Below are 25,690 nucleotides of genomic sequence, written 5' to 3' on the forward strand. Positions count from 1 at the left end.
CTACTGGGTGAATTTCAGTCTCAGGGCCGTATGAAACCGAAAGATGTCCTCTATGGAATCAGAAGCAATGGTTTGCTCTACAACATGACGCGTTGAGCTGTCCAAACGGCCGTAGTATCGCTTTACCTCCTTCACCTCCTCACTCCGTCTCTTAATTTGAGCCTCGCTCAGCTTATTCTCGTACTTTAGCTCCACAGCCTTTATTTGCTCCTCCAGTTTCTTCTGGTAGAATTTTCTAAGCTCCGCCTCCCTCTGATCCAGCAGTTGCACCACCTCCATGTAGGTGTAGTTAGAGTAAGACTTCCCTCCGTTGTCATCCACCATCTCTTCCACCTTCTCCAGCAGGTCCAGGACCTGTCCGCGGTCATTGGCCCTGTTGTTGTTAAACACGTGATATCTGTTTCCTGCCTTCCTCAGGACCTCCTGCAGCTCAGGCCCTGCCTCCTCCAACTGTTGCTCCAGGTCGGGTCCCCTCTGCTCGGCCTGAGTGAAGAGGATGATAGTGTACCTCCAGGCCTGCTCTCCAAAGATCTCCTCCACCTGCCTGACAGCCTCCTGTTCCTCACCAGTGAAGGGCCCCACCTTGATGACCAGCAGGATGGCGTGGGGCCCCGGGGCCGACATGTTGATGCACTTGGAGATCTCTCTCTTTACCGTGAGCTCAGGTAAGGAGGTGTCAAAGAGGCCAGGAGTGTCGATGACGGTCAGTTCTCTGTCGAACACCTGGCCTGTGTGCTTACAGCACTGTCTGCTCACTGAGGACAGAAAACACACGGACTGAAACGTCTCCATCACAGGACAGGAGATAACACACAATCAAACAGGCTCAGAGGATCAGTGTCAGCTGTGCATCACAGGAAGTCAACAGTTATCACACCTGTGAAGCTCGTCAGTCATCAGGGTCAGGTTTGGTCAAGAAGGAAACTTCAACCAGTTACCTTTTGGATCAAACTTTGAGCAGGTGTTTTAGCTGCTAGTCTGCTCACACTGAACATCTGTCCTGTTTGTCTTCTTATGATTAATGTTCATAGTGGATGAATCTGTAAAATGGTTTACATTTTGTGCCATCGTTCAGTGTCAAAGCAGGAAACATTGCACATGTACATCTCTGTCTGTTCACTAACCTGAGGACTGACTGACGGCCGCACAGAAGGCATCTCTTCCCAGTATGGTGTTTCCACTGGAGCTCTTTCCTGCTCCAGTTTTCCCAACGAGGACCAGCCTGAAGTCTGAAACAGAGAGGAAGCAGGAAAGATGAGCGTGTGTGTACAGTACTGTGCAAAGGTTTTAGGCAGATGTGAAATGCTTTAAACTAAGAATGCTTTCAAACATGGAAGTGTTCATAGTTTATTTTCATCAATGAACAAAATGCAGTGAATGAACAGAAGAGAAATCAGATCAATATCTGGTGTGACCACCCTTTGCCTTCTAAACAGCATCAGTTCTTCTCGGTACACTTGCACACAGTTTCTGAAGGAACTCGGCTGGTAGGTTGTTCCAAACATGTTGGAGAACTAACCACAGATCTTCTGTGGATGTAGGCTTCCTCAGATCCTTCTGTCTCTTCATGTCATCCCAGACAGACTCCATGATGTTGAGATCAGGGCTCTGTGGGGGCCATACCATCACTTCCAGGACTTCTTGTTCTTCTTCACGTTGAAGATAGTTCTTAATGACACTGGCTGTATGTTTGGGGTCGTTGTCCTGCTGCAGAATACATTTGGGGCCAATCATACGCCTCCCTGATGGTATTGCATGATGGATAAGTAACTGCCTGTATTTCTCAGCAGTGAGGACACCATTAATCCTGAACAAAACTCCGACTCCATTTGCAGAAATGCAGCCCCAAACTTGCAAGGAACCTCCAGCATGCTTCACTGTGTTCTGCAGACACTCATTATCGTAGCGCTCTCCAGCCCTTCGGCGAACAAACTGCCTTCTGCTGCAGCCAAATATTTCACATTCTGACTCATCAGTCCAGAGCACCTGCTGCCATTTCTCTGCAGCCCAGTTCCTATGTGTTTGTGCATCGTTGAGTGGCTTGGCCTTGTTTCCATGTCGGAGGCTTTTAGGCTGCAGATCTTCCATGAAGACCACTTGTGGCCAGCCTTCTCTGGACAGTAGATGGGTGTACCTGGGTCCCACTGTTTCTGCCAGTTCTGAGCTTATGGCACTGCTGGACATCTTCCCATTTGGAAGGGAAATAAGCTCGATGTGTTTTTCACCTGCTGCACTAAGTTTCCTCGGCCGACCACTGCGTCTACGATCCTCAACGTCGCCCGTTTCTTTGTGCTTCTTCCAAAGAGCTTGAACAGCACATCTTGAAACCCCAGTGTGCTTTGAAATCTTTGTCTGGCAGAGACCTTGCTGATGCAGAATAACTACCTTGTGTCTTGGTGCTGTGCTCAGTCTTGCCATGGTGTCTGACCTGTGACATGAAACTGTCTTCCACAGCCTCACCTTGGTAGCAGAGTTTGATTGTTCCTCAGCGAGTTTTAAGCCTCCTACACAGCTGTTTCTGTTTCCCTTAATGACTGTGTTTCAACCTACATGTGACACTGATGATCATTAGCACCTGTCTGGTACAATTGGTTGAGGTGCAAGGTATTGATGCTGGTTTGAAAGCAAAGCGTAGTAACACCAGATATTGATTTGATTTAGATTTTTCTTTAGTTCGCTCACTGATCGTTTTGTAAATTGATAAAAATAAACAATTATCATTTATATTTTTGAAAGCATTCTTAGTTTACAGCATTTTTTCACATCTGCCTAAACCTTTTGCACAGTACTGTATATGTGTATATATATATATACATATATATATATACACACACACACACACACATATATATATATATACACATCTATATATACATCAGCATCAGCAGAAACGGCCTCGTGTGGGAACAGCTGACAGGGTGTCAATGGCTGATGGGGGACAAGGAAGTTGTGCAGCTTAACTCTTCTGAACTCTTCCCCTAACTAAAACATTCACTCTTAAAAACAGCAGCTGTAGAGATCATTAACACTGGCCTGAATCTCCAGTCACTACTCATTTTACAATCACATTCACACCAGTAATTCTCCATGCAGCTCCGGGTGCAACAGCAGCTTCACTGATCCATTATCGTAACAATCAGCTGCAACACAAGCTTCTTAAGAGACCACCCGTCTAACCTGCACCGTTTGATGTCACAACACATCAGCTGCCATTTCTCTCGAAACGTCAACCTCATCACACAACTCCACCCAGACAGTCAAGACTACGCCCTGAAGGTCCAGACTACACCCAGACTATGCCCTGAAGGTCAAGACTACACCCAGACTACGCCCTGAAGGTCAAGACTACACACAGGCTACACCCTGAAGGTCCAGACTACGCCCTGAAGGTCCAAATTACACCCTGATGGTCCAGACTACACCCTGACAGTCCAGACTCCACCCAGACTACACCCTGACGGTCCGGACTACACCCCGACGACACCCTGACGGTCCAGACTACACCGACACTACACCCTGAAGGTCCAGACTACACCCGGACTACACCCTGACCGTCCAGACTACACCCTGACGGCCCAGGCTACACCCTGAAGGTCCAGACTACACCCTGAAGGTCCGGACTAGACCCCGACTACACCCTGACGCTCAAGACTACACCCTGAAGGTCCGGACTACAACCTGACGGTCCAGACTACACCGAGACTACACCCTGAAGGTCCGGACTACACCCAGACAACACCCTGTTCGTCCAAACTACACCCTAAAGGTCCAGACTACACCCTGAAGATCCGGACTACACCCCTACTACACCCTGACGGTCCAGACTACACCGAGACTACACCCTGAAGGTCCGGACTACACCCAGACTACACCCTGTTCGTCCAAACTACACCCTGACGGTCCGAACTACACCCTGAAGGTCCAGACTACACCCTGACAGTCCAGACTCCACCCAGACTACACCCTGAAGGTCCAGACTACACCGAGGCTTCACCCTGACGGTCCAGACTACACCCTGAAGGTCGGAACTACACCCCGACTACACCCTGACGGTCCAGACTACACCGAGACTACACCCTGAAGGTCCGGACTACACCCAGACTACACCCTGATCATCCAGACTACACCCTGATGGTCCAAACTACACCCTGAAGGTCTGGACTACACCCCGACTACACCCTGACGGTCCAGACTACACCCTGACGCTCAAGACTACACCCTGACGGTCCAGACTACACCCTGACGCTCAAGACTACACCCTGACGGTCCAGACTACACCCTGATGGTCCAGACTACACCCCGACTACACCCTGAAGGTCCGGACTACACCCAGACTACACCCTGATCGTCCAGACTACACCCTGACGGTCCAGACTACACCCCGACTACACCCTGAAGGTCCAGACTACACCCAGACAACACCCTGAAGGTCCAGACTAAACCCAGACTAAACCCTGAAGGTCCAGACTACACCCAGACTACATCCTGAAGGTCCAGACTACATCCTGAAGGTCCAGACTACACCCTGAAGGTCCAGACTACACCCTGATCGTCCAGACTACACCCTGACAGTCCAGACTACACCCTGACGGTCCAGACTACACCCTGACGGCCCAGACTACACCCTGAAGGTCCGGACTACACCCCGACGACACCCTGACGGTCCAGACTACACCGACACTACACCCTGAAGGTCCAGACTACACCCGGACTACACCCTGACCGTCCAGACTACACCCTGACGGTCCAGACTACACCCTGAAGGTCCGGACTACAACCCGACTACACCCTGACGCTCAAGACTACACCCTGAAGGTCCGGACTACACCCTGACGGTCCAGACTACACCGAGACTACACCCTGAAGGTCCGGACTACACCCAGACAACACCCTGTTCGTCCAAACTACACCCTAAAGGTCCAGACTACACCCTGAAGATCCGGACTACACCCCTACTACACCCTGACGGTCCAGACAACACCGAGACTACACCCTGAAGGTCCGGACTACACCCAGACTACACCCTGTTCGTCCAAACTACACCCTGACGGTCCGAACTACACCCTGAAGGTCCAGACTACACCCTGACAGTCCAGACTCCACCCAGACTACACCCTGAAGGTCCGGACTACACCGAGGCTTCACCCTGACGGTCCAGACTACACCCTGAAGGTCGGGACTACACCCCGACTACACCCTGACGGTCCAGACTACACCGAGACTACACCCTGAAGGTCCGGACTACACCCACACTACACCCTGATCATCCAGACTACACCCTGATGGTCCAAACTACACCCTGAAGGTCTGGACTACACCCCGACTACACCCTGATGCTCAAGACTACACCCTGACGGTCCAGACTACACCCCGACTACACCCTGAAGGTCCAGACTACACCCAGACTACACCCTGATCGTCCAGACTACACCCTGACGGTCCAGACTACACCCCGACTACACCCTGAAGGTCCAGACTACACCCAGACAACACCCTGAAGGTCCAGACTAAACCCAGACTAAACCCTGAAAGTCCAGACTACACCCAGACTACATCCTGAAGGTCCAGACTACACCCTGATCGTCCAGACTACACCCTGACTAACCTGAAAGTCCAGACTACACCCTGAAGGTCCGGATTACACCCAGACCACACCCTGATCGTCCAGACAACACCCAGACTACACCCTGATCGTCCAGACTACACCCTGACAGTCCCGACGACACCCTGACGGTCCGGACTACACCCCGACTACACCCTGACGGTCCAGACTACACCCTGAAGGTCCAGACAGGTCCAAACTACACCCTGACGGTCCAGACTACACCCTGACGGTCCAGACTTCACCCTGAAGTTCCAGACTACACCCAGACTACACCCTGACGGTCCAGACTACACCCTGATGGTCCAGACTACACCCTGAAGGTCCAGACTACACCCGACTACACCCTGACGGTCCAGACTACACCCTGACGCTCAAAACTACACCCTGACGGTCCAGAGTACACCGAGACTACACCCTGAAGGTCCGGACTACACCCAGACTACACCCTGATCGTCCAGACTACACCCTGACGGTCCAGACTACACCCCGACTACACCCAGACTACACCCTGAAGGTCCAGACTACACCCAGACTACACCCTGAAGGTCCAGACTACACCCTGAAGGTCCAGACTACACCCTGAAGGTCCGGACTACACCCAGACGACACCCTGAAGGTCCAAACTACACCCTGAAGGTCCGGACTATACCCAGACTACACCCTGATCGTCCAGACTCCACCCTGACAGTCCAGACTAAACCCTAAAGGTCCAGAGTACACCCTAAAGGTCCAAATTACACCCTGACAGTCCAGACTCCACCCTGAACGTCCGGACAACACCCAGACTACACCCTGAAGGTCCAGACTACACCCTGAAGGTCCAGACAGGTCCAAACTACACCCTGACGGTCCAGACTTCACCCTGAAGTTCCAGACTACACCCAGACTACACCCTGATGGTCCAGACTACACCCTGACGGTCCAGACTACACCCTGATGGTCCAGACTACACCCTGAAGGTCCAGACTACACCCTGACGCTCAAGACTACACCCTGACGGTCCAGAGTACACCGAGACTACACCCTGAAGGTCCGGACTACACCCAGACTACACCCTGATCGTCCAGACTACACCCTGACGGTCCAGACTACACCCTGATGGTCCAGACTACACCCTGAAGGTCCGGACTACACCCCGACTACACCCAGACAACACCCTGAAGGTCCAGACTACACCCAGACTAACCTGAAAGTCCAGACTACACCCTGAAAGTCCGGACTACAACCAGACTACACACTGAAGGTCCAGACCTCATCCTGACGGTCCAGACTACACCCAGACTACACCCTGAAGGTCCAGACTACACCCAGACTACACCCTGAAGGTCCGGACTACACCCAGACTACACCCTGACGGTCCAGACTACACCCTGAAGGTCCGGACAACACCCAGACTACACCCTAACGGTCCAGACTACACCCTGACGGTCCAGACTACACCCTGACTACACCCTAACGGTCCAGACTACACCCTTACGGTCCAGACTACACCCGGACTACACCCTGACCGTCCAGACTACACCCTGACGGTCCAGACTACACCCTGAAGGTCCGGACTACAACCCGACTACACCCTGACGCTCAAGACTACACCCTGAAGGTCCGGACTACACCCTGACGGTCCAGACTACACCGAGACTACACCCTGAAGGTCCGGACTACACCCAGACAACACCCTGTTCGTCCAAACTACACCCTAAAGGTCCAGACTACACCCTGAAGATCCGGACTACACCCCTACTACACCCTGACGGTCCAGACAACACCGAGACTACACCCTGAAGGTCCGGACTACACCCAGACTACACCCTGTTCGTCCAAACTACACCCTGACGGTCCGAACTACACCCTGAAGGTCCAGACTACACCCTGACAGTCCAGACTCCACCCAGACTACACCCTGAAGGTCCGGACTACACCGAGGCTTCACCCTGACGGTCCAGACTACACCCTGAAGGTCGGGACTACACCCCGACTACACCCTGACGGTCCAGACTACACCGAGACTACACCCTGAAGGTCCGGACTACACCCACACTACACCCTGATCATCCAGACTACACCCTGATGGTCCAAACTACACCCTGAAGGTCTGGACTACACCCCGACTACACCCTGATGCTCAAGACTACACCCTGACGGTCCAGACTACACCCCGACTACACCCTGAAGGTCCAGACTACACCCAGACTACACCCTGATCGTCCAGACTACACCCTGACGGTCCAGACTACACCCCGACTACACCCTGAAGGTCCAGACTACACCCAGACAACACCCTGAAGGTCCAGACTAAACCCAGACTAAACCCTGAAAGTCCAGACTACACCCAGACTACATCCTGAAGGTCCAGACTACACCCTGATCGTCCAGACTACACCCTGACTAACCTGAAAGTCCAGACTACACCCTGAAGGTCCGGATTACACCCAGACCACACCCTGATCGTCCAGACAACACCCAGACTACACCCTGATCGTCCAGACTACACCCTGACAGTCCCGACGACACCCTGACGGTCCGGACTACACCCCGACTACACCCTGACGGTCCAGACTACACCCTGAAGGTCCAGACAGGTCCAAACTACACCCTGACGGTCCAGACTACACCCTGACGGTCCAGACTTCACCCTGAAGTTCCAGACTACACCCAGACTACACCCTGACGGTCCAGACTACACCCTGATGGTCCAGACTACACCCTGAAGGTCCAGACTACACCCGACTACACCCTGACGGTCCAGACTACACCCTGACGCTCAAAACTACACCCTGACGGTCCAGAGTACACCGAGACTACACCCTGAAGGTCCGGACTACACCCAGACTACACCCTGATCGTCCAGACTACACCCTGACGGTCCAGACTACACCCCGACTACACCCAGACTACACCCTGAAGGTCCAGACTACACCCAGACTACACCCTGAAGGTCCAGACTACACCCTGAAGGTCCAGACTACACCCTGAAGGTCCGGACTACACCCAGACGACACCCTGAAGGTCCAAACTACACCCTGAAGGTCCGGACTATACCCAGACTACACCCTGATCGTCCAGACTCCACCCTGACAGTCCAGACTAAACCCTAAAGGTCCAGAGTACACCCTAAAGGTCCAAATTACACCCTGACAGTCCAGACTCCACCCTGAACGTCCGGACAACACCCAGACTACACCCTGAAGGTCCAGACTACACCCTGAAGGTCCAGACAGGTCCAAACTACACCCTGACGGTCCAGACTTCACCCTGAAGTTCCAGACTACACCCAGACTACACCCTGATGGTCCAGACTACACCCTGACGGTCCAGACTACACCCTGATGGTCCAGACTACACCCTGAAGGTCCAGACTACACCCTGACGCTCAAGACTACACCCTGACGGTCCAGAGTACACCGAGACTACACCCTGAAGGTCCGGACTACACCCAGACTACACCCTGATCGTCCAGACTACACCCTGACGGTCCAGACTACACCCTGATGGTCCAGACTACACCCTGAAGGTCCGGACTACACCCCGACTACACCCAGACAACACCCTGAAGGTCCAGACTACACCCAGACTAACCTGAAAGTCCAGACTACACCCTGAAAGTCCGGACTACAACCAGACTACACACTGAAGGTCCAGACCTCATCCTGACGGTCCAGACTACACCCAGACTACACCCTGAAGGTCCAGACTACACCCAGACTACACCCTGAAGGTCCGGACTACACCCAGACTACACCCTGACGGTCCAGACTACACCCTGAAGGTCCGGACAACACCCAGACTACACCCTAACGGTCCAGACTACACCCTGACGGTCCAGACTACACCCTGACTACACCCTAACGGTCCAGACTACACCCTTACGGTCCAGACTACACCCTAAAGGTCCAAATTACACCCTGACGGTCCAGACTACACCCTGATCGTCCAGACTACACCCTAAAGGTCCAAATTACACCCTGACGGTCCAGACTACACCCTAAAGGTCCGGACTACACCCTGACGCTCAAGACTACACCCTGACGGTCCAGACTACACCCAGACTACACCCTGAAGGTTCAGACTACACCCTGATGGTCCGGATTACACCCAGACTACACCCTGAAGGTCCAGACTACACCCTGGAGGTCCAGACTACACCCAGACTACACCCTGAAGGTCCAGACTACACCCTGATCGTCCGGACTACACCCAGACTACACCCTGATCGCCTAGACTACACCCTGAAGGTCCAGACTACACCCTAAAGGTCCACACTCCACCCTGACGCTCAAGACTACACCCTGACGGTCCAGACTCCACCCAGACTACATCCTGACGGTCCAGACTCCACCCAGACAACACCCTGAAGGTCCAGACTACACCCAGACTACACCCTGAAGGTCCAGACTACACCCTGAAGGTCCGGACTATACCCAGACTACACCCTGATCGTCCAGACTACACCCTAAAGGTCCAAATTACACCCTGATGGTCCAGAATACACCCTGAAGGTCCGGACTACACCCCGACTACACCCTGACGGTCCAGATTACACCCAGACAGTCAAGACTACACTCTGAACGTCCAGACTACACCCAGACTACACCCTGTTCATCCAGACTACATCCTAAAGGTCCAAACTACACCCTGACGATCAAGACAACAGCCTGAAGGTCCGAACTACACCCCGACTACACCCTGATGGTCCAGACTACACCCTGAAGGTCCAGACTACACCCAAAAGGTCCAGGCTACACCCTGAAGGTCTGGACTACACCAAGACTACACCCTGAAGGTCCAGACCTCATCCTGACGGTCCAGACTACACCGAGACTACACCCTGAAGGTCCGGACTACACCCAGACTACACACTGATCGTCCAGACTACACCCTAAAGGTCCGAACTACACCCTGAAGGTCCACACTACACCCTAAAGGTCCAGACTACACCCTGACGCTCAAGACTACACCCTGACGGTCCAGACTCCACCCAGACTACACCCTGAAGGTCCAGACTACACCCCGACTACACCCTGATGGTCCAGACTACACCCTGAAGGTCCAGACTACACCCAAAAGGTCCAGACTACACCCTGAAGGTCCGGACTACACCCAGACTAAAACCTGAAGGTCCAGACCTCATCCTGACGGTCCAGACTACACCGAGACTACACCCTGAAGGTCCGGACTACACCCAGACTACACCCTGATCGTCCAGACTACACCCTAAAGGTCCGAACTACACCCTGAAGGTCCAGACTACACCCTGACGCTCAAGACTACACCCTGACGGTCCAGACTCCACCGAGACTCCACCCTGACGGTCCAGACTACACCCTGAAGGTCCAGACTACACCCTAACGGTCCAGACTACACCCTGAAGGTCCAGACTACTGCCTGAAGGTCCAGACTACACCCAGACTACACCCTGATAGTCCAAACTACACCCTGACGGGCCAGACTACACCCTGATAGTCCAGACAACACCCTAAAGGTCAAAACAACACCCTGTAGGTCCGGACTACACCCAGACTACACCCTGAAGGTCTAGACCTCATCCTGACGGTCCGGACTACACCGAGACTACACCCTGAAGGTCCAGACTACACCCAGACTACACCCTGAAGGTCCAGACTACACCCTGACGCTCAAGACTACACCCTTGACGGTCCAGACTCCACCCAGACTACACCCTGAAGGTCCAGACTACACCCTGACGCTGAAGATTACACCCTGAGGGTCCAGACTCCACCCAGACTACACCCTGAAGGTCCAGACTACACCCAGACTACACCCTGAAGGTCCAGACTACACCCTGACTACACCCTGAAGGTCCAGACTACACCCAGACTACACCCTGAAGGTCTGGACTACACCCCGACTACACCCTGATCATCCAGACTACACCCTGACGGTCCAGACTACACCCTGAAGGTCCAGACTACACCCTGATGCTCAAGACTACACCCTGATGGTCCAGACTCCACCCAGACTACACCCTGAAGGTCCAGACTACACCCTGATGCTCCAGACTACATCCTGATGGTCCAGACTCCACCCAGACTACACCCTAAAGATCGAGACTACACCCAGACAACACCCTGAAGGTCCAGACTACACCCTGACATTCCAGACTACACCCTAAAGGTCCAGACTACACCCAGACTACACCCTAACGGTCCAGACTACACCCTGAAGGTCCAGACTACTCCCTGACGGTCCAGACAACAGCCTGAAGGTCCAGACTACACCCAGTCTACACCCTGATGGTCCAGACTACACCCAGAATACACCCTGAAGGTCCAGATTACACCCAGACAGTCAAGACTACACCTTGAGGGTCCGGACTACACCCAGACTAAGTCCTGAAGGTCCAGACTACACCCAGACTACACACTAACGGTCCGGACTACACCCAGACTACACCCTGAAGGTCCAGACTACACCCTGAAGGTCCGGACTACACCCAGACTACAACCTTATCGTCCAAACTACAACGTAAAGGTCCAAATTACACCCTGATGGTCCAGACTACACCCTGACGGTCCAGACTACACCCAGACTACACCCTGAAGGTCCAGACTACACCCTAAAGGTCCAGACTACACCCAGACTACACCCTGTTCGTCCAGACTACACCCTAAAGGTACAAACTACACCTTGACGGCCCAGACTACACCCTGAAGGTCCAGACTACACCCCGACTACACCTTGACGGTCCAGACTACACCCTGAAGATCCAGACTACACCCGAAAGGTCCAGACTACACCCTGACAGTCCAGACTCCACCAGGACTACACCCTGAAGGTCCAGACTACACCCAGACTACACCCTGAATCGTCCAGACTACACCCTAAAGGTCCAAACTACACCCAGACTACACCCTGACGGTCCAGACTACACCCAGACTACACCCTGATCGTCCAGACTACACCCTGAACGTCCGGACTACACCCAGACTACACCCTGAAGGTCCAAACCTTAATGTGAAGTTTAAAGGAAGTTTCAAACCTGGAGGAGGATCCTGGCTCCGTCTCCTCCTCGTTGGAGCTGCAACAAGAAACCAGAATTCAGATCAGGATCACATTACTATGATTATCAGATACACTCACACAGTACACACACAGGACACACAGACTCACTTCTTGTCTATTTTTAGTTTTTTTATTTAAACTGTTGAAACTAACTTTTTTTATTGATCATTATTCATGTTCATATTAATTCAGATCACTGATCAATACGACCGAACACTGATCCTTTAGATCAGTAGTGTAGGCAGAAATCACCGTGTGGGCGGGCAAAGAGAAAATCAGGTGGGCCCGTCCAATCATACTTCATAGGTTCTGAATCGCACATGTTTCAGTTTAATCACAGCATTTATTCCTGTTTGATATTCTGTGAAGGTGACAGGAAAGACTTAAGGACTTCCTCCCAGGTGAGGAGCTGAGCTTCATCTTTCTGTGCATCTGCAAGAAAAATTATATTCCTGTCAATCCAATGTTGCAAATATAGTGATGTATTCTTTCCGGTTATGTATTCATTGTTTCATATAACAGTTTGGTGGGGAGAGAATTAGTGGCTAAAGCATCATTTTGCATCAGTGAGAGCCTGTGGATGAAATTTAGAAGTAATATTACTATAACCTGTAGGCCTCCCATGGTTCTGAGAATATTCTGTGGTATGGAGTACCAAAAGGATTCTGGAGCTTTCAAATATTCTTTTATCCATTTTCATTTGAAAGTATAGCTCTCATAAAGTCCAGTATTTCCATCGGGCTGCTCAAATCTCCTTTTTTATATGTCGCATTTGTTTTTCCAGATAAAGTTAAAGTGTATTTATTTCTCTACAGAGGGATTGTTGGGTTAAAAGACGGAGGGTAGGGCTTTACTCGAAGGACTCTGCCTCACATGGAGAAATCTCTCTGAAGCCACTTGTTGAATAGATTTTTTGTTTTTTGTTTTTTGGGCTTAAAATTATTTTCTTGTCGTTCCTTAAGATTTTTAGAAATATGGATTCCAAAGTGTTTAATCCTGTTTTTGATGGTATATGACCTGTATGACCTATAACGGACCATGTCATCAGCTCAGTTATTCTGACCTCTCTCTCAAAAACCCTCAAAGCCTGTAAATGCTGGCAACGTAAGAAATGTATGGAGAGTAATTCAACAACTATAAGAAAGAGAAACGGAGAACTGGGGCAACCTTGGCGGACTGATCTACCAACTGGATATCTTGTTTTTTGGAAACAGCGAGACACAGCTGCTGATGTCTTCATAACGCATTCTCATATTGGATATCAATGTTTCACCAAAGCCAGAAGTTTGAAGTGATCTAAACAGGAACTGATGCTCAGCTGTGTCGAACGCCTTATACAAATCCATAAATAACATTAAAGCGTTTGACTGTACATGTGCAGAGTAATCTCTTAGATCAACAAGAAGCCCAATGTTACAACACGAACAGAATCCAGGTTGAGTTTCATTTATGATTTCACTTCAGCCTTTTTTGAAGCGTCTGGCGAAGATGAGTGAGAGTATGTTATAGTCTACATGAGTCCTGTTGTTGGTCTCCAAACATCTATCAAAGGATGATCCTTGTCTGGTTTGGGGAGCAGAGTTATTCTGCCCTTCCATTTGTCTTCTTCTTTCACACTTGTTCATCTGATGTAACGTCTTGATTATGTTTAACGGCACATTCTCTCATTTTAAATCTGAAGAATTCCCATTTTTGAACATTACTTAGTGCATTGAAAACATCACCAGCAACTGTCTCCACCGATGTACAAAAAGTTTCACCCTTCAGTCGATCACAGTTAAGATGCTGCCAGTCTCTAGTGTTTGCTTGTCTGAGTTTTTTGAAGACTTTGACTTTATTTTTAAGAGTTTTTCAACCAAGTTTTATCACCTATTGGAGATTGAAATTAAGTTGCTGACAAGAGAGTTCAGGGACCTCGACCTGGGGCCACAGTTTGTTTCTGCAGTCTCGCTCGGAGCGTGTCAGGTCCTCGGCGATACGGAGATTCATCCTCTCCTTTTACTTGAAACCTAAACCCTTTCATCTCTTCTCTGACCTCGGTAATGTCTGCTGTGTTTAATTTATTCGCTGCTCAAAGACGGAGAAGCGCTCCTTCAGCTCGTAGATAGATTTGAGAATGTCGGCGTTTAATGACACATAGGTTCTTGGAGTTTGGACTCTTACTTGGGGTCTCCTCTGGTTCCATGTTCATCATCAGTCCTTTTGTGCCCTTCTTTGCGTCCCTCTTTGTCATTTTGTTTCACGAGTGAAGTGTTGGTATTAGCTAGGGAAGCTAATTGTGTTCTTGGTTGCTGCAGGTGTCAAACTTTTTCTTATCTTGGTTAGATAATCCTCACTTGCCGGTGCTTAAAACAAAATCAAGTAGTTCAACAAGTTGTTAAACAGCTGGCCTTATGAATAAAATAGGGTACCCCAGTGATGTTTCAGAGCTTAGCACTTGAAATGCGCCTCAGTCGCCATCTTGCGCGACCTCTCTATCTCTGTATTCCTGGGGCATCATGGCGCCGTCTGAACGCGCCACAGCATCTCCACATGTTTCTATTTCCTTACCAAAACCAGTCGACAAACTCTCCTACATAGTCAGGACTGCTGTAGGTCTGTTGACGATTGTTAACGTGTTGCCTGTTGTTGAGCAGAAACGGCACAGCAGGTAACGCATTATTTAAAACTCCAGACATGTCGTCAGGTCCGGACAGGATCTGATGGTCATTAAAGTTTGTGCGCTGACCATCAAAGAAAGGTCGGCTGTAAATGTTTATGTACTTATTGTTGCTGCTGGATCACACCTGTGTTCTCCAGTGTAAAATGGACACTGGACAGTGTAGTAATGTCTGTAGGCACAATTGTTGGTGCTACAGGGAGTTATGTCTGAGGCTAATAATAAATGTACCTTAGTTGCGTGTGTGTGTGTGTGTGTGTGTGTGTTTCTTCAGAATCAGAATGAGCGCGCATGATGCTTGTTGTCGGTCTCTGGCTGTTCCGATCCAAAGACCGCAGAGTGTCAGTTAACCGGTCAAACATGCACATCCGAAAACTCTGACTGATCCCATCGGCGTGTCTACAGATTTTAGTCACAGCGCTGTGTGTCGTGCGTGAATGCACACCGTGCCGGGGAGACGCACTCATCGTTTGTGCTGTGATAGGATCACTGCAGGTGATTAACTCAAAAATACCTGCAGCACAGTGATATGACGGTGTGACCCCCGCCTCAAAGATGTGGTCACATTTTCTGTTTTTTTTATTTTTTTGTATAAGCAACACTGTTTACATTAGGGTAATGCTGATTTAAGTCAGTCATCCAAGGCTTTTATATTGAAAACATATGTTAACCACTGCAGACAGCAGGGGGCAGCAGAGCGCATGTTGAACAGGACTGTCATGATGAAGAAGCTGTCGGAAGCTTGTCATTCTGGTAAGACTGACCAAATGAACGGCAGCAAGTTTTATTATTATTATTTCTCCTGTTTCACAGGTTGGTAATGTGTACAAATGTGTATAAATAAGCAGAACACAATATTGTGTCTTAAATATTTAAGCCGTGTTAATGATGCCCTGTTTAGTTGTTTTGCTAAAGATAGCTACTCAAGCTTGTGTTAAGGATTACCTGTGTAGTTTGTCGCGCTAATGCTAGCTACGCTAAGCTCCGCCTTAGAGATGGCCTCGTTGTTGCCGGGGGTAATGGCGGATGCTATTTTTCTTTGGGTTTAGACCCCAGCTTCCTGATGAATGTAGAGCTCCAAGTTTATGTTTACAGCTCCCGTGCACTTGGTTAGGTATACATTTAAAGTGTTTTATTGGGATTCCGTGTTTAAAATGTGTTGTGTTGGTCTGAGGTCATTCATATAAATGGAAACACACAGAGCATTGACTTTAGAGTGCAAACAGTTAACAGGACTGTAAGTAAAGAACTAATTTATATTTTAAAAAAGAGGGTTTATATTCCTACATAATAAGTCATAATATTGATTGTCTAGCATATGGATTTATTTCCCTATCGAATTATTGACAAATGTGTTTTACTGTCTATTCTTTATGGAATTTGTTTATTTTTGATTAATTTGTTAAGATGGAAACGAGACTTTGGAATAACTGAAAAATACCAAAAAAAGGGAAAACAAAGCAAATGTGTGTTTATTAATAAATTCTGGCAAGACCGACCAGATGAATGGCAGCAAGTTTTCTCTGCTCATTATTTCTCCTGTTTCACAGGAATATAATCTGTCTGCACGCCCAGCGTACCTGGGCCTGTTACAACGGCACACCACCAAGACACGCCCAATGCTGCACACAAATCTACAAATTTACAGTGTGAGAGTAACTTAACTTTGGTTTAATGAACATCACACATCATCCACGTATGCGGATATTCTTTTTGTGCACGTGCACTCAAAAAATATCAGGTACCTTTGTAACATGGTGGATAATCTTTGAAAGCAAAGACTACTAATCCTGTGTCAAAATCCTTAACAGTTAAGGATTTTGACACAGGATTACTCGAAAAAAACTCGGTAAAAGTACTCCATATTAATTAGCAAGTACTCTAGGAAGTACTTAGTTCAGCAGTATATGAATCTTGGACTACTTATGGAAAATAAGTTTTTTATTCCACATCAAAGTTGGGGGAAATATACTTAATCTTGTTCTCTGTTAAGGATTTTGACACAGGATTACTTGAAAAGTAGTCAGTAAAAGTACTTCATAGTTGTTATACAAGTAGTCTATGAAGTACTTAGTTCAGCAGTATATGTATCTTGAGCTACTTATGGAAATAATGTTTTTTTTCTCACGTCGTCTTTTACTTTGAAATCCGGAAGGATACCTTCGTGATACCTTCAGTTTATTACCGGGAATAATTACTGTAAAAGTATCGTATGTTTCATGGGTCTGATCATGAGACCGCAGTCTGCCCCAATTTCACTACCAGCAGCTCTTCAGATCGGTTTCATTACGATTATCGTAAACGTTAGATCATTTGCGCAGTGGGAAAAAGGTGGGGCTGATTTGACCAAGGCTTAGAGATGTCAACTCTCGTTCACTTCAGTGACCCGGATCTTCGGATCTCGTTCAGCTGAACGATTCGTTCATTACATTCGTTCACCAGGTCGTTCAGGGACATTTCCGGTTTACCCGTAACTCACTCTCACTCGTTCACGAACAATACGGCTCCCATTGCATTACTGGTCTTCTTGTTCAATCATCACAAAATAACAGTTACTTGGCCCAACTATATTAAAAAGAAAATATTATATTTATATAAAAATAAACATTCATGTGTTATCTCATCTTGCTGTTGTGTCAGTTTATTTTTGAGCTGTTGTAATATCGTTTCTAGTATTGTACTTTACTTTATTTCTTTATTTCAGACACATACGTCCATATCTGTACAAAACACAATACATAAAATAAAATACGAAGACTACAACTTCATTGTGCGATCAGTTCATCATAGTTTATAACGCAGCGCGGGGAGAACACAGACGTTTAATAACGTGGACCTGTGTTCAGATCTGTCTGTCAACAGAGACTGCAGTCCGCTGTGTACTACATATATTTTACACAGAGCTGTAGATGATCAGGCTTTATGATCAAACTTTTATATCTCGTCATCACTTCAGTCCGCGATGACCCGCTCCCCCCCTCCCTCTGTGCAGATGCTCTCTCCCTCTCAGCGCTGCGAGTCTGCATCACCGTTTTTATGATATGTTGTTTTTAAAGTTTAACGGAGGTGAATGAGGCTCCTTATATATTCACAGGGCCTGAGGATGTAATATATTTAATCAGAGTCTGAGTCTGTGAATTGACTTGTATGTACAGATGCACCTAATCAGGTCGCTTCGTTCAGTGAACGAGAGAGAGAGAGAGAGAGAGAGAGAGAGAGAGAGAGACATTCGGTCAAGCGATACGTTCAGTCACTGTCACTCGTTCATGAACGATGATACGTTCAGTCGTTCTCCTAACCAATGATGGTGATTTTATACATTAGATGTGATACAAACAGCCCTCCTCTGAAACGCAATTGGCTCGTGCTAACATCAATCAGTCTGGTTTCCTAAAAGAAGAAGTGGGGAGCCAAGTGAACGAAAGGAACGACTTTGATGCTTGAAAGTGAACGGATCATTCCGTTCACTGAAAAGATTCGTTCTTTTTGAACGAATCGTTCAGGACCGAAACATCTCTACCAAGGCTTGACCGCAGTCCCTGCTTTAGGTAATCTTTTTTTCACCTTTTTGTCTCAAACTGAAAGTGAAAGTTTCAGAAGAACAAACAAACAAACAAACAAACAAACAAACAAACAAACAAACAAACACATACATACATAAATAATAACACTGATAACGTTGGCAATGTGAAAATAAAGTTAACTGTGTTCAACTTACTGAAGGTTTGTCTCGCTGCCATCGCCGCTCTGCTTTTAGATCAACTCGCTCATCATCAGGTCAGAGCGGAAACTTTACACCAAAACAACATCCACATCCGGCCTACAAAATAAAAGTCCACTGATCAGAAGAGGAGAAAACAACGGAACAAAGCGGTTTCAGCGGAGATTCAGACACACACACGTTTCAGAACGATCACAGATGTATGAGGACAAACATCCTCCTCTTCAGCACACAACGGGAAGAAAATGACAAGTCAAAGAATTTTATTTTGAAGGCCATAACAGGAAGTGGCCCAGATGAATGTGTGTAACTTGAAGAAGTGAAATTGCAGGAAATACTCTCACACTTTCTTTTCTGAACCCACAAACAGCAGCAGCTCCCAGGTCAGGTTTCTTCTGTGAGGAGACGGTGGCGCTCTGTTCGGTACCAAGTCTGAATATGAGACAGGTAAAGGTGATTTACTTCCTGTTTCTTTCTCTGCTCTCTTCATGGTTCTGTGGGTTCATGTGTTTCTCTCGTGTGAGAGGGTGAACGTGTTTCTCTCAGGTGAGATGGTGAACGTGTTTCTCTCACGTGAGAGGGTGAACGTGTTTCTCTCAGGTGAGAGGGTGAACGTGTTTCTCTTGTGTCAGAGGGTGAACGTGTTTCTCTCAGGTGAGATGGTGAACGTGTTTCCTGTTCACTCTCTGAGAATCACAGTCTCTGACTGGGAGAACAAGGTGTGGCAGAGTCACGGCGATACACATCTTCTTCCTGCTAGACGGAGAATCTGATGTCGGCCATTTTGTCTCACATGAGCAGCTTATACCATTTTACTGTTTACTGTGAGTTCACGTCCATCACAGGGTCTGACGCTGATATAACAGGAACACTAACAACTGAATGCTGTTTGAACACATTCATGATGAAGTTACAGAGACGACATTAGGCTGATAGAGTTTTATATTGTTTCATACAATATAGTTTACATAGTTAATATGGTCTGTTAAACATCGTATTAATATGAATGAACTCAGCAGCTTTAAGCAGACAGACAGGTGAGGCAGACAGGTGAGACGGACAGGTGAGACGGACAGGTGAGACAGGAGTTTCTTCTCAGCCTCCTTCCTTCACTCTTTCTGTTTGTGTTGTCTGATGATGACATGTTTGAACGTCACCACGTGGGCACATTTGACTCCCTGCTCATGTACTGGTGCTCACTTGGCTCTGTAGCTTGCTGGTTGCAGAAACCCTTCACCCTGCGACGTCTGAGTTTGGGCAGCGTCGGTTCATCTATGAAAGACAGTCCATCGGAGTCATTGAGGCAGTCGATCTGATGGAGCATGAGATCCATTAGGAGGATAAGGGAACAGACAATCATGAGTTGTGGACAAAGTACACCTGAGTGGAAGTGGATGTCTGGCTCTTCACTCGTAGCCCCCTCCCTCAAGTGAGGAGCCACCTACTGCTGAGCAAACCCAAACATGACATCAAAGAAAGTAAAATACTGTCCTCTGATTGGTTCAGACTTCACACATGATAGTAGTGTAGTAGGTGTTGTCTGTTACTTTTTTATGGAGGAGAAATATCTGTTGTTGTTAAGATTTCTCCCAAACAAGAACAACGTGCAGAGCAGGACGCTCCTCAGCACCCTTCGGGAGGACCGGCTCAGGCGTCAGGAAGGTCTTTGCTAAGTTTGGTCATCCTGACTTTTCCATCTCGGTCAGGTAATGTCTTCGTGACCAGAGCGTGGGGCCACTTGTTCAGCCTTTCCTGATTATCCTGAAGCAGGTCAGGTCACCTTTCTTTATACAGGTGAGGCTCTGTAGTGTTGGAAGGTGCTCCTGTCTCCATCTGTTCTCAGAGGTGCTGACTTGACGCTGTTCCTGTCTACAGCGCTGGCACTGCAGGTCTTTACTGTCACATGTTCCAGAGGAAGGAAGGTAAATACTTCTCTTGTAAGTCAGAGTGAAAGTAGGGGTCAAGAGGACTCTGGGTCTGAAGAGGTGTGAGTGGCCTATCATTAGTGACTGATGTGACCTCTGCCAATAGTGATACAACACCTGAGGTGTGAGGGGCTGGTCTGCTTGAGCCAGGCATCCCTCAGGTGGCAGCACTTCCTGACAATGGGCTCTTAAGGACAACAGATTGTCTGAGCAGGTCCTGACAGAGTGCAGACTCACTGCAGGGCAAACTGAAACTTGATGTGTCCGTTGTCTTGATGAGTTCTAAGTGCATGGCACACATGCTCGTAGATTAGCCTAAGCCCTACAGTTTCTCTTGTGGTGACAGTCCAGGTAATGAAAACATAAAGACCATCGTATGGAAGGGTGGCTCTGAGCCCAGACAGTCACAGGGCAGGTCCGCCAGCTCTTCATCCTCTTTTCCTGTGTCTTGTTTTTCTATAACAAGCACATTGGTCTGGAGGTAAAATGGGCTGAGCCCACGCAGACATCGCCTATAGCCAAGGTCTAGTCTTTTAGGCAAAGAGGGCACTGTGAGTATCAAGGCATTGCTCTGAATCTGAAGACTGTCATGTCCCAGAAGCATCTGGGTCTCTGGATCAATCTGTATTCTATGAAAGCTGGACTTCAGGTGAGTTTGGTGCAGGTCAGATGATGAAGTTGGAATTCATCCGGTCATCTGCCATGTGATTACACAAGATGAGTGTGGGAAGTGTCACACTGGTTCCATCCAGTGTCTCTGTCATTAGCCCATGTACCCTTTGTGTTTTGGTGGCTCATGCCCACCCTCTTATCTCGGAGAGGTTGAAGAATTTGGACCTGCGCAATGACCCGTTATGGTTCTTCAGTATCTTAAACTAAGACACTGAGGAATAGAGATATACCAGGCAGATCTCAGGACAGAGTCCCAGCTTCTTCATTTCACCACAGATGGCTCCCTGAGGTGTTCAGGCAGTCATGTGATGCTCCCTCTCACTTTCCCTGCACAGTCTGTGCCAGGTGAGTAGGATATTGTGCAGACAGCACTACTTTGGGCAATTCCAGCCCAACAATGGAATTCATAAAGACTGGTTTCTTGATTGGCTGACGGACTTTGTGGAGAGGTCAAGTTCTCCAGTGGCACTGAGTGACGAGACCTGACTCAGTAACTTTCTGGGAGATCTTTGAATTCACTGAGACCAGAACTTATAAGCTCTCGCCCTACCAAGTACCTTGTGATGTCTCTCATATCAGTCCCGTCATCAGTAGGCCACAGTAAAGAGGCTGGAGTGTAGGGCTTTTCACACTGCTAGTTCAAGGCAGGATTATTACGCCTCTGTTATGTTCCGTCTTCTATGTGGAATGCACAAAGGTGTAAGGGTGGGGCGAAGTCGATCCACCTCTGAGCCGGCATCAGAGCTAGTAACAGAGACGTAACGGTGTCTGTGTAAACAGCAGAGCCGGCAGGGCGGAACAGCGCTGTGTGTTTGTTTGAAGCATGCGCTGATTGTTTACACCTCACACAACAGTGCTGAGGCAGAACTGCAGAGTAAAAAAGACTTAAGGGCAAAGGGCTGGTGATGAACTGCTAGCGTTGGATATATAGTTTGCTGCACCTACTAGAATAAGCCCAGACTTCCTAACCTCTCACTGTTTTGTCTCCAGCAGGTTTAGAGTTGCTCAAACATGGATTCACGTCCAAATCAAGTTCCAGCTCTCACCGTGGTCCTTCTGGGAAACTCAGGAGTTGGTAAAAGTGCGTCAGGAAACACCATCCTGGGGCGACCAGGAGCATTTGAGTCAAGACAAGCCTTTGCACCAGTGACGAAACAAATCTCCAAAGAAACAGGAACTGTGTTCGGGAAGCAGATCTTAGTGGTCGACACTCCAGGAATATTAGGCTCTGAGGATACAATTAAATCCTGGTGTCGGGACCTCCGGGAGTCCTCTGCTCCGTGTTTGTTCCTGGTGGTGGTTAAAATAGATCGATTCACTGAGGAGCAGAAGAAAGCTGTGGAGGCAGCTCTCAAAATCATCGAGGATCCAGAAGGTAACTGTTACCTGCTCTTCACCAGAGGAGATGACTTAAATGACAAGACGCTGGATGATTTCATCAATGCAGAGCCAGAAGGTCCACTCAGACCTCTTGTCCAAAGGTTTGCAGGGAGACATCACGTGTTCAACAATACAAATGGAGGACAGGATCAAGTCAGGGAGCTGCTGGAGAGGTCAGGCCACCTCAGAGACGGTGAGTAATGATGTCATGAATCTGACGATAAGTTCATCTTCCTGAGCTGAGTTCTAATGTAATGTCTATGTTTATTTTTATCTCTAAAACCGAGAGTTTGATGAAAGTCATGTTTCTGACATCCTCATGCTTTCTTCCTTTAGCCACTCGTCCCAGCACTGACAGGAGGATCGTGCTGCTTGGTCTACCTGGAGCAGGGAAGAGTGCATCAGGAAACACCATCCTGGGATCACAGAAGTTTGAATCTGACTGTGGCTTTAATCCAGTCAGTACAAAGACTTTCTCTGAATCAGCCACAGTGGAGGGTCTTCGGGTCAAAGTGGTGGACACTCCTGGAATCACTACGAAAACCTTGTCTCCCAGAAAGCTGTTCCTGGAGATCATGGAGTCAGTGCGGAAGGCCCAACCAGGTCCACACGCCTTCATGGTTGTGGTGGAGATTGGAAGAATCAACGAAGCAGAAATCAAACTGTTTCAGATCCTTCAGAAACTTTTTGGCAAAGATGCTGAAAAGTACTCAGTGGTGCTGTTCACTCATGGAGATAAGCTTAAAGGTAAATCTGAAATCATTAAAGATCAGATCGAGTCCAACAAGTACGTGAAAGAGCTGGTCTCCAGGTGTGGTGGTCGATACTGTGTGTTCGACAATGAAAAGAGAGCAAACAGGGAGCAGGTTAGAAACCTGCTGGATATAATCGATAAGATGGTCAGAGCTAATAATGGAGAGCCCTACACCTCTGAGATGTTCAGGCAGGCTCCGACAGGCTTCGACATGTGGTTTTACAGAATGTGGGATGAAATAAAGGAATGGTTCACTGGGACGCTTGATGACATAGAGAAAGAAGTAAAGAAGAAGGGAGGGGCTTATGAAATGCTGGAAGGGAGGCTATTGATGGTAGTGTGAGAGGCTCAGAAAACATTTCTTTTACTAAGTTCTTTAGTGGTTGAGGAATGACCTTTGACCTGTTGCAGTTTCAGTCCTGAGAGTATGATAAAATCTGGGTAATCATCATCATCAAAAATTTTATTTGTATAGCTCCAAATCATAACCAGAGTTATCTCAGACACTTTACAGACAGAGCAGGGGTCCGTTTCACAAAGCAGGTTTATTGAAAACTCTGAGTCTGTTGACCCTGAAATGAGGGAAACTCTGAGTTTTCCGTTTCACAAAGGGAGGTAACTCAAACCAGAGAAAGAGGGGTAACTCTAGCCTGTTTCACAGAGAGAGGTAACTTAAGCTCTCGGTCAGTTACCGTAGTAACAGACTCTATGAACCTAACCTGGTCGCGAGCAGGTTTTCTTCAGGACACTCAGAGTTTCGCTCCGTCTCCTCCCTCTAGAATATGAAACCGATTCGGTTTTATTTTCTCTTATATTCTATCAATTCGACTTCCTCATTCAGCCCGTCTCACGCGTGTGTTTGAGCGGTTACAAACTAAAAGAAGAAACGTTGCGTCTCTGTGCTGCTCTGACCGCTTTGCAAAAGTCTTTTATAATTATGATAAAAAAATCAAAAGACAAATCTGCGTCAAAGTCATCATGTGTAGATTTTCCACCACCACTGCCGAGAGCGCTCAGATAAGACGCCGTAAGTTATTGGATTTTGTATTTATTTAAACTAACACATTCAGTTTAATCAGCATGAATTATAATGTATGTGAAGTCAGCATCATGTTAGGGATAAAACTGATGCTCATTAAAACAGCCACTGAATGATATTTAATCTGTTTCATATTTAAAATATGTTTGAAGTGCTTCCATGTTCGTTTTTCTCCCGCTGCATTGCTCCTAAATTAATATACATTTTAGCTTCCGGTCGTGATGAAGTATTAAATAAATAGACCAGTTTAAACTTGCGCATTAACTCGAGCAGCAGTTTCTTCCCACGCCGCTTCTCTCTCTTTTGCAGCTGCAGCCGTGTTACTTTATGTTTCTAAAAACATGCTTGTATTCGCTGAACCTCCGCGTGAGGATTTCGAGCTCCCCTGGTGTGATGTAGGAGGACCTGTTTTTGTGTACCGTTGCCATGGTGACTCGTGGTGTCGGGGCTCCATTAATGCTGGCTTTTTATAGTCAGCGTGCACGCACTTAACTCCGGCTGAACCTGCTCACAGTTGATTGAACTAACTCTGATCAGCTGTTCTGAAACCAAAGAGCCACTTTCAGCTCAGGGTAAGTCAAACCACAGTTCAGGGTTAGACTCAGAGTTTGTTGAACCTCCTTTGTGAAACGGACCCCAGGTCTAGACCAACTCTTTGTTCTGTTATTCAAAGAGAGGCCCAACATGAATCCACCATGAGTAGCACTTAGCAATTCGGCACATTGGCAGAAAAACTTCCTTTAACAGGCAGAAACCTCGAGCAGAACCAGACTCATGTTGAACAGCCATCTGAAGAGACTGGATGGGCCGAACATGGGATAGAAGGAGATGCAGGATAGAGACAGGCAAAGAGAGCAACAACAACATATGTTCTTGTTACATGAACAACAACAGACACATACTGATGGTTACAAT

The 25,690-nt window shown here is 48.0% G+C and overlaps 2 protein-coding genes across 2 annotated transcripts; one reads left to right on the top strand and one right to left on the bottom strand.

Annotated features, from left to right (window-relative positions):
• Positions 1-20,338, bottom strand: LOC138599479 (GTPase IMAP family member 7-like). Its single transcript, XM_069671179.1, has 3 exons — positions 20,206-20,338; positions 1,125-1,274; positions 1-755 (listed from the first exon to the last, which is right to left on the bottom strand). Exons 1-3 carry the CDS (start codon positions 20,336-20,338, stop codon positions 1-3), a joined length of 1,038 nt encoding a protein of 345 aa, XP_069527280.1.
• A 2,275-nt stretch (positions 20,339-22,613) lies between these two features.
• LOC138599490 (GTPase IMAP family member 9-like) lies at positions 22,614-24,079 on the top strand. The gene is given in 2 exon segments (XM_069671190.1): positions 22,614-23,206; positions 23,332-24,079. Coding segments are annotated over 2 exon segments (1,341 nt in total).
• The last annotated feature ends 1,611 nt before the right edge of the window (positions 24,080-25,690 follow it).

This window comes from Semicossyphus pulcher, unplaced genomic scaffold (genome assembly GCF_022749685.1).
Source record: "Semicossyphus pulcher isolate SPU_LCO1_2020_fin unplaced genomic scaffold, fSemPul1.0.p SCAF_10, whole genome shotgun sequence".
Classification (NCBI taxonomy): Eukaryota; Metazoa; Chordata; class Actinopteri; order Labriformes; family Labridae; genus Semicossyphus; species Semicossyphus pulcher.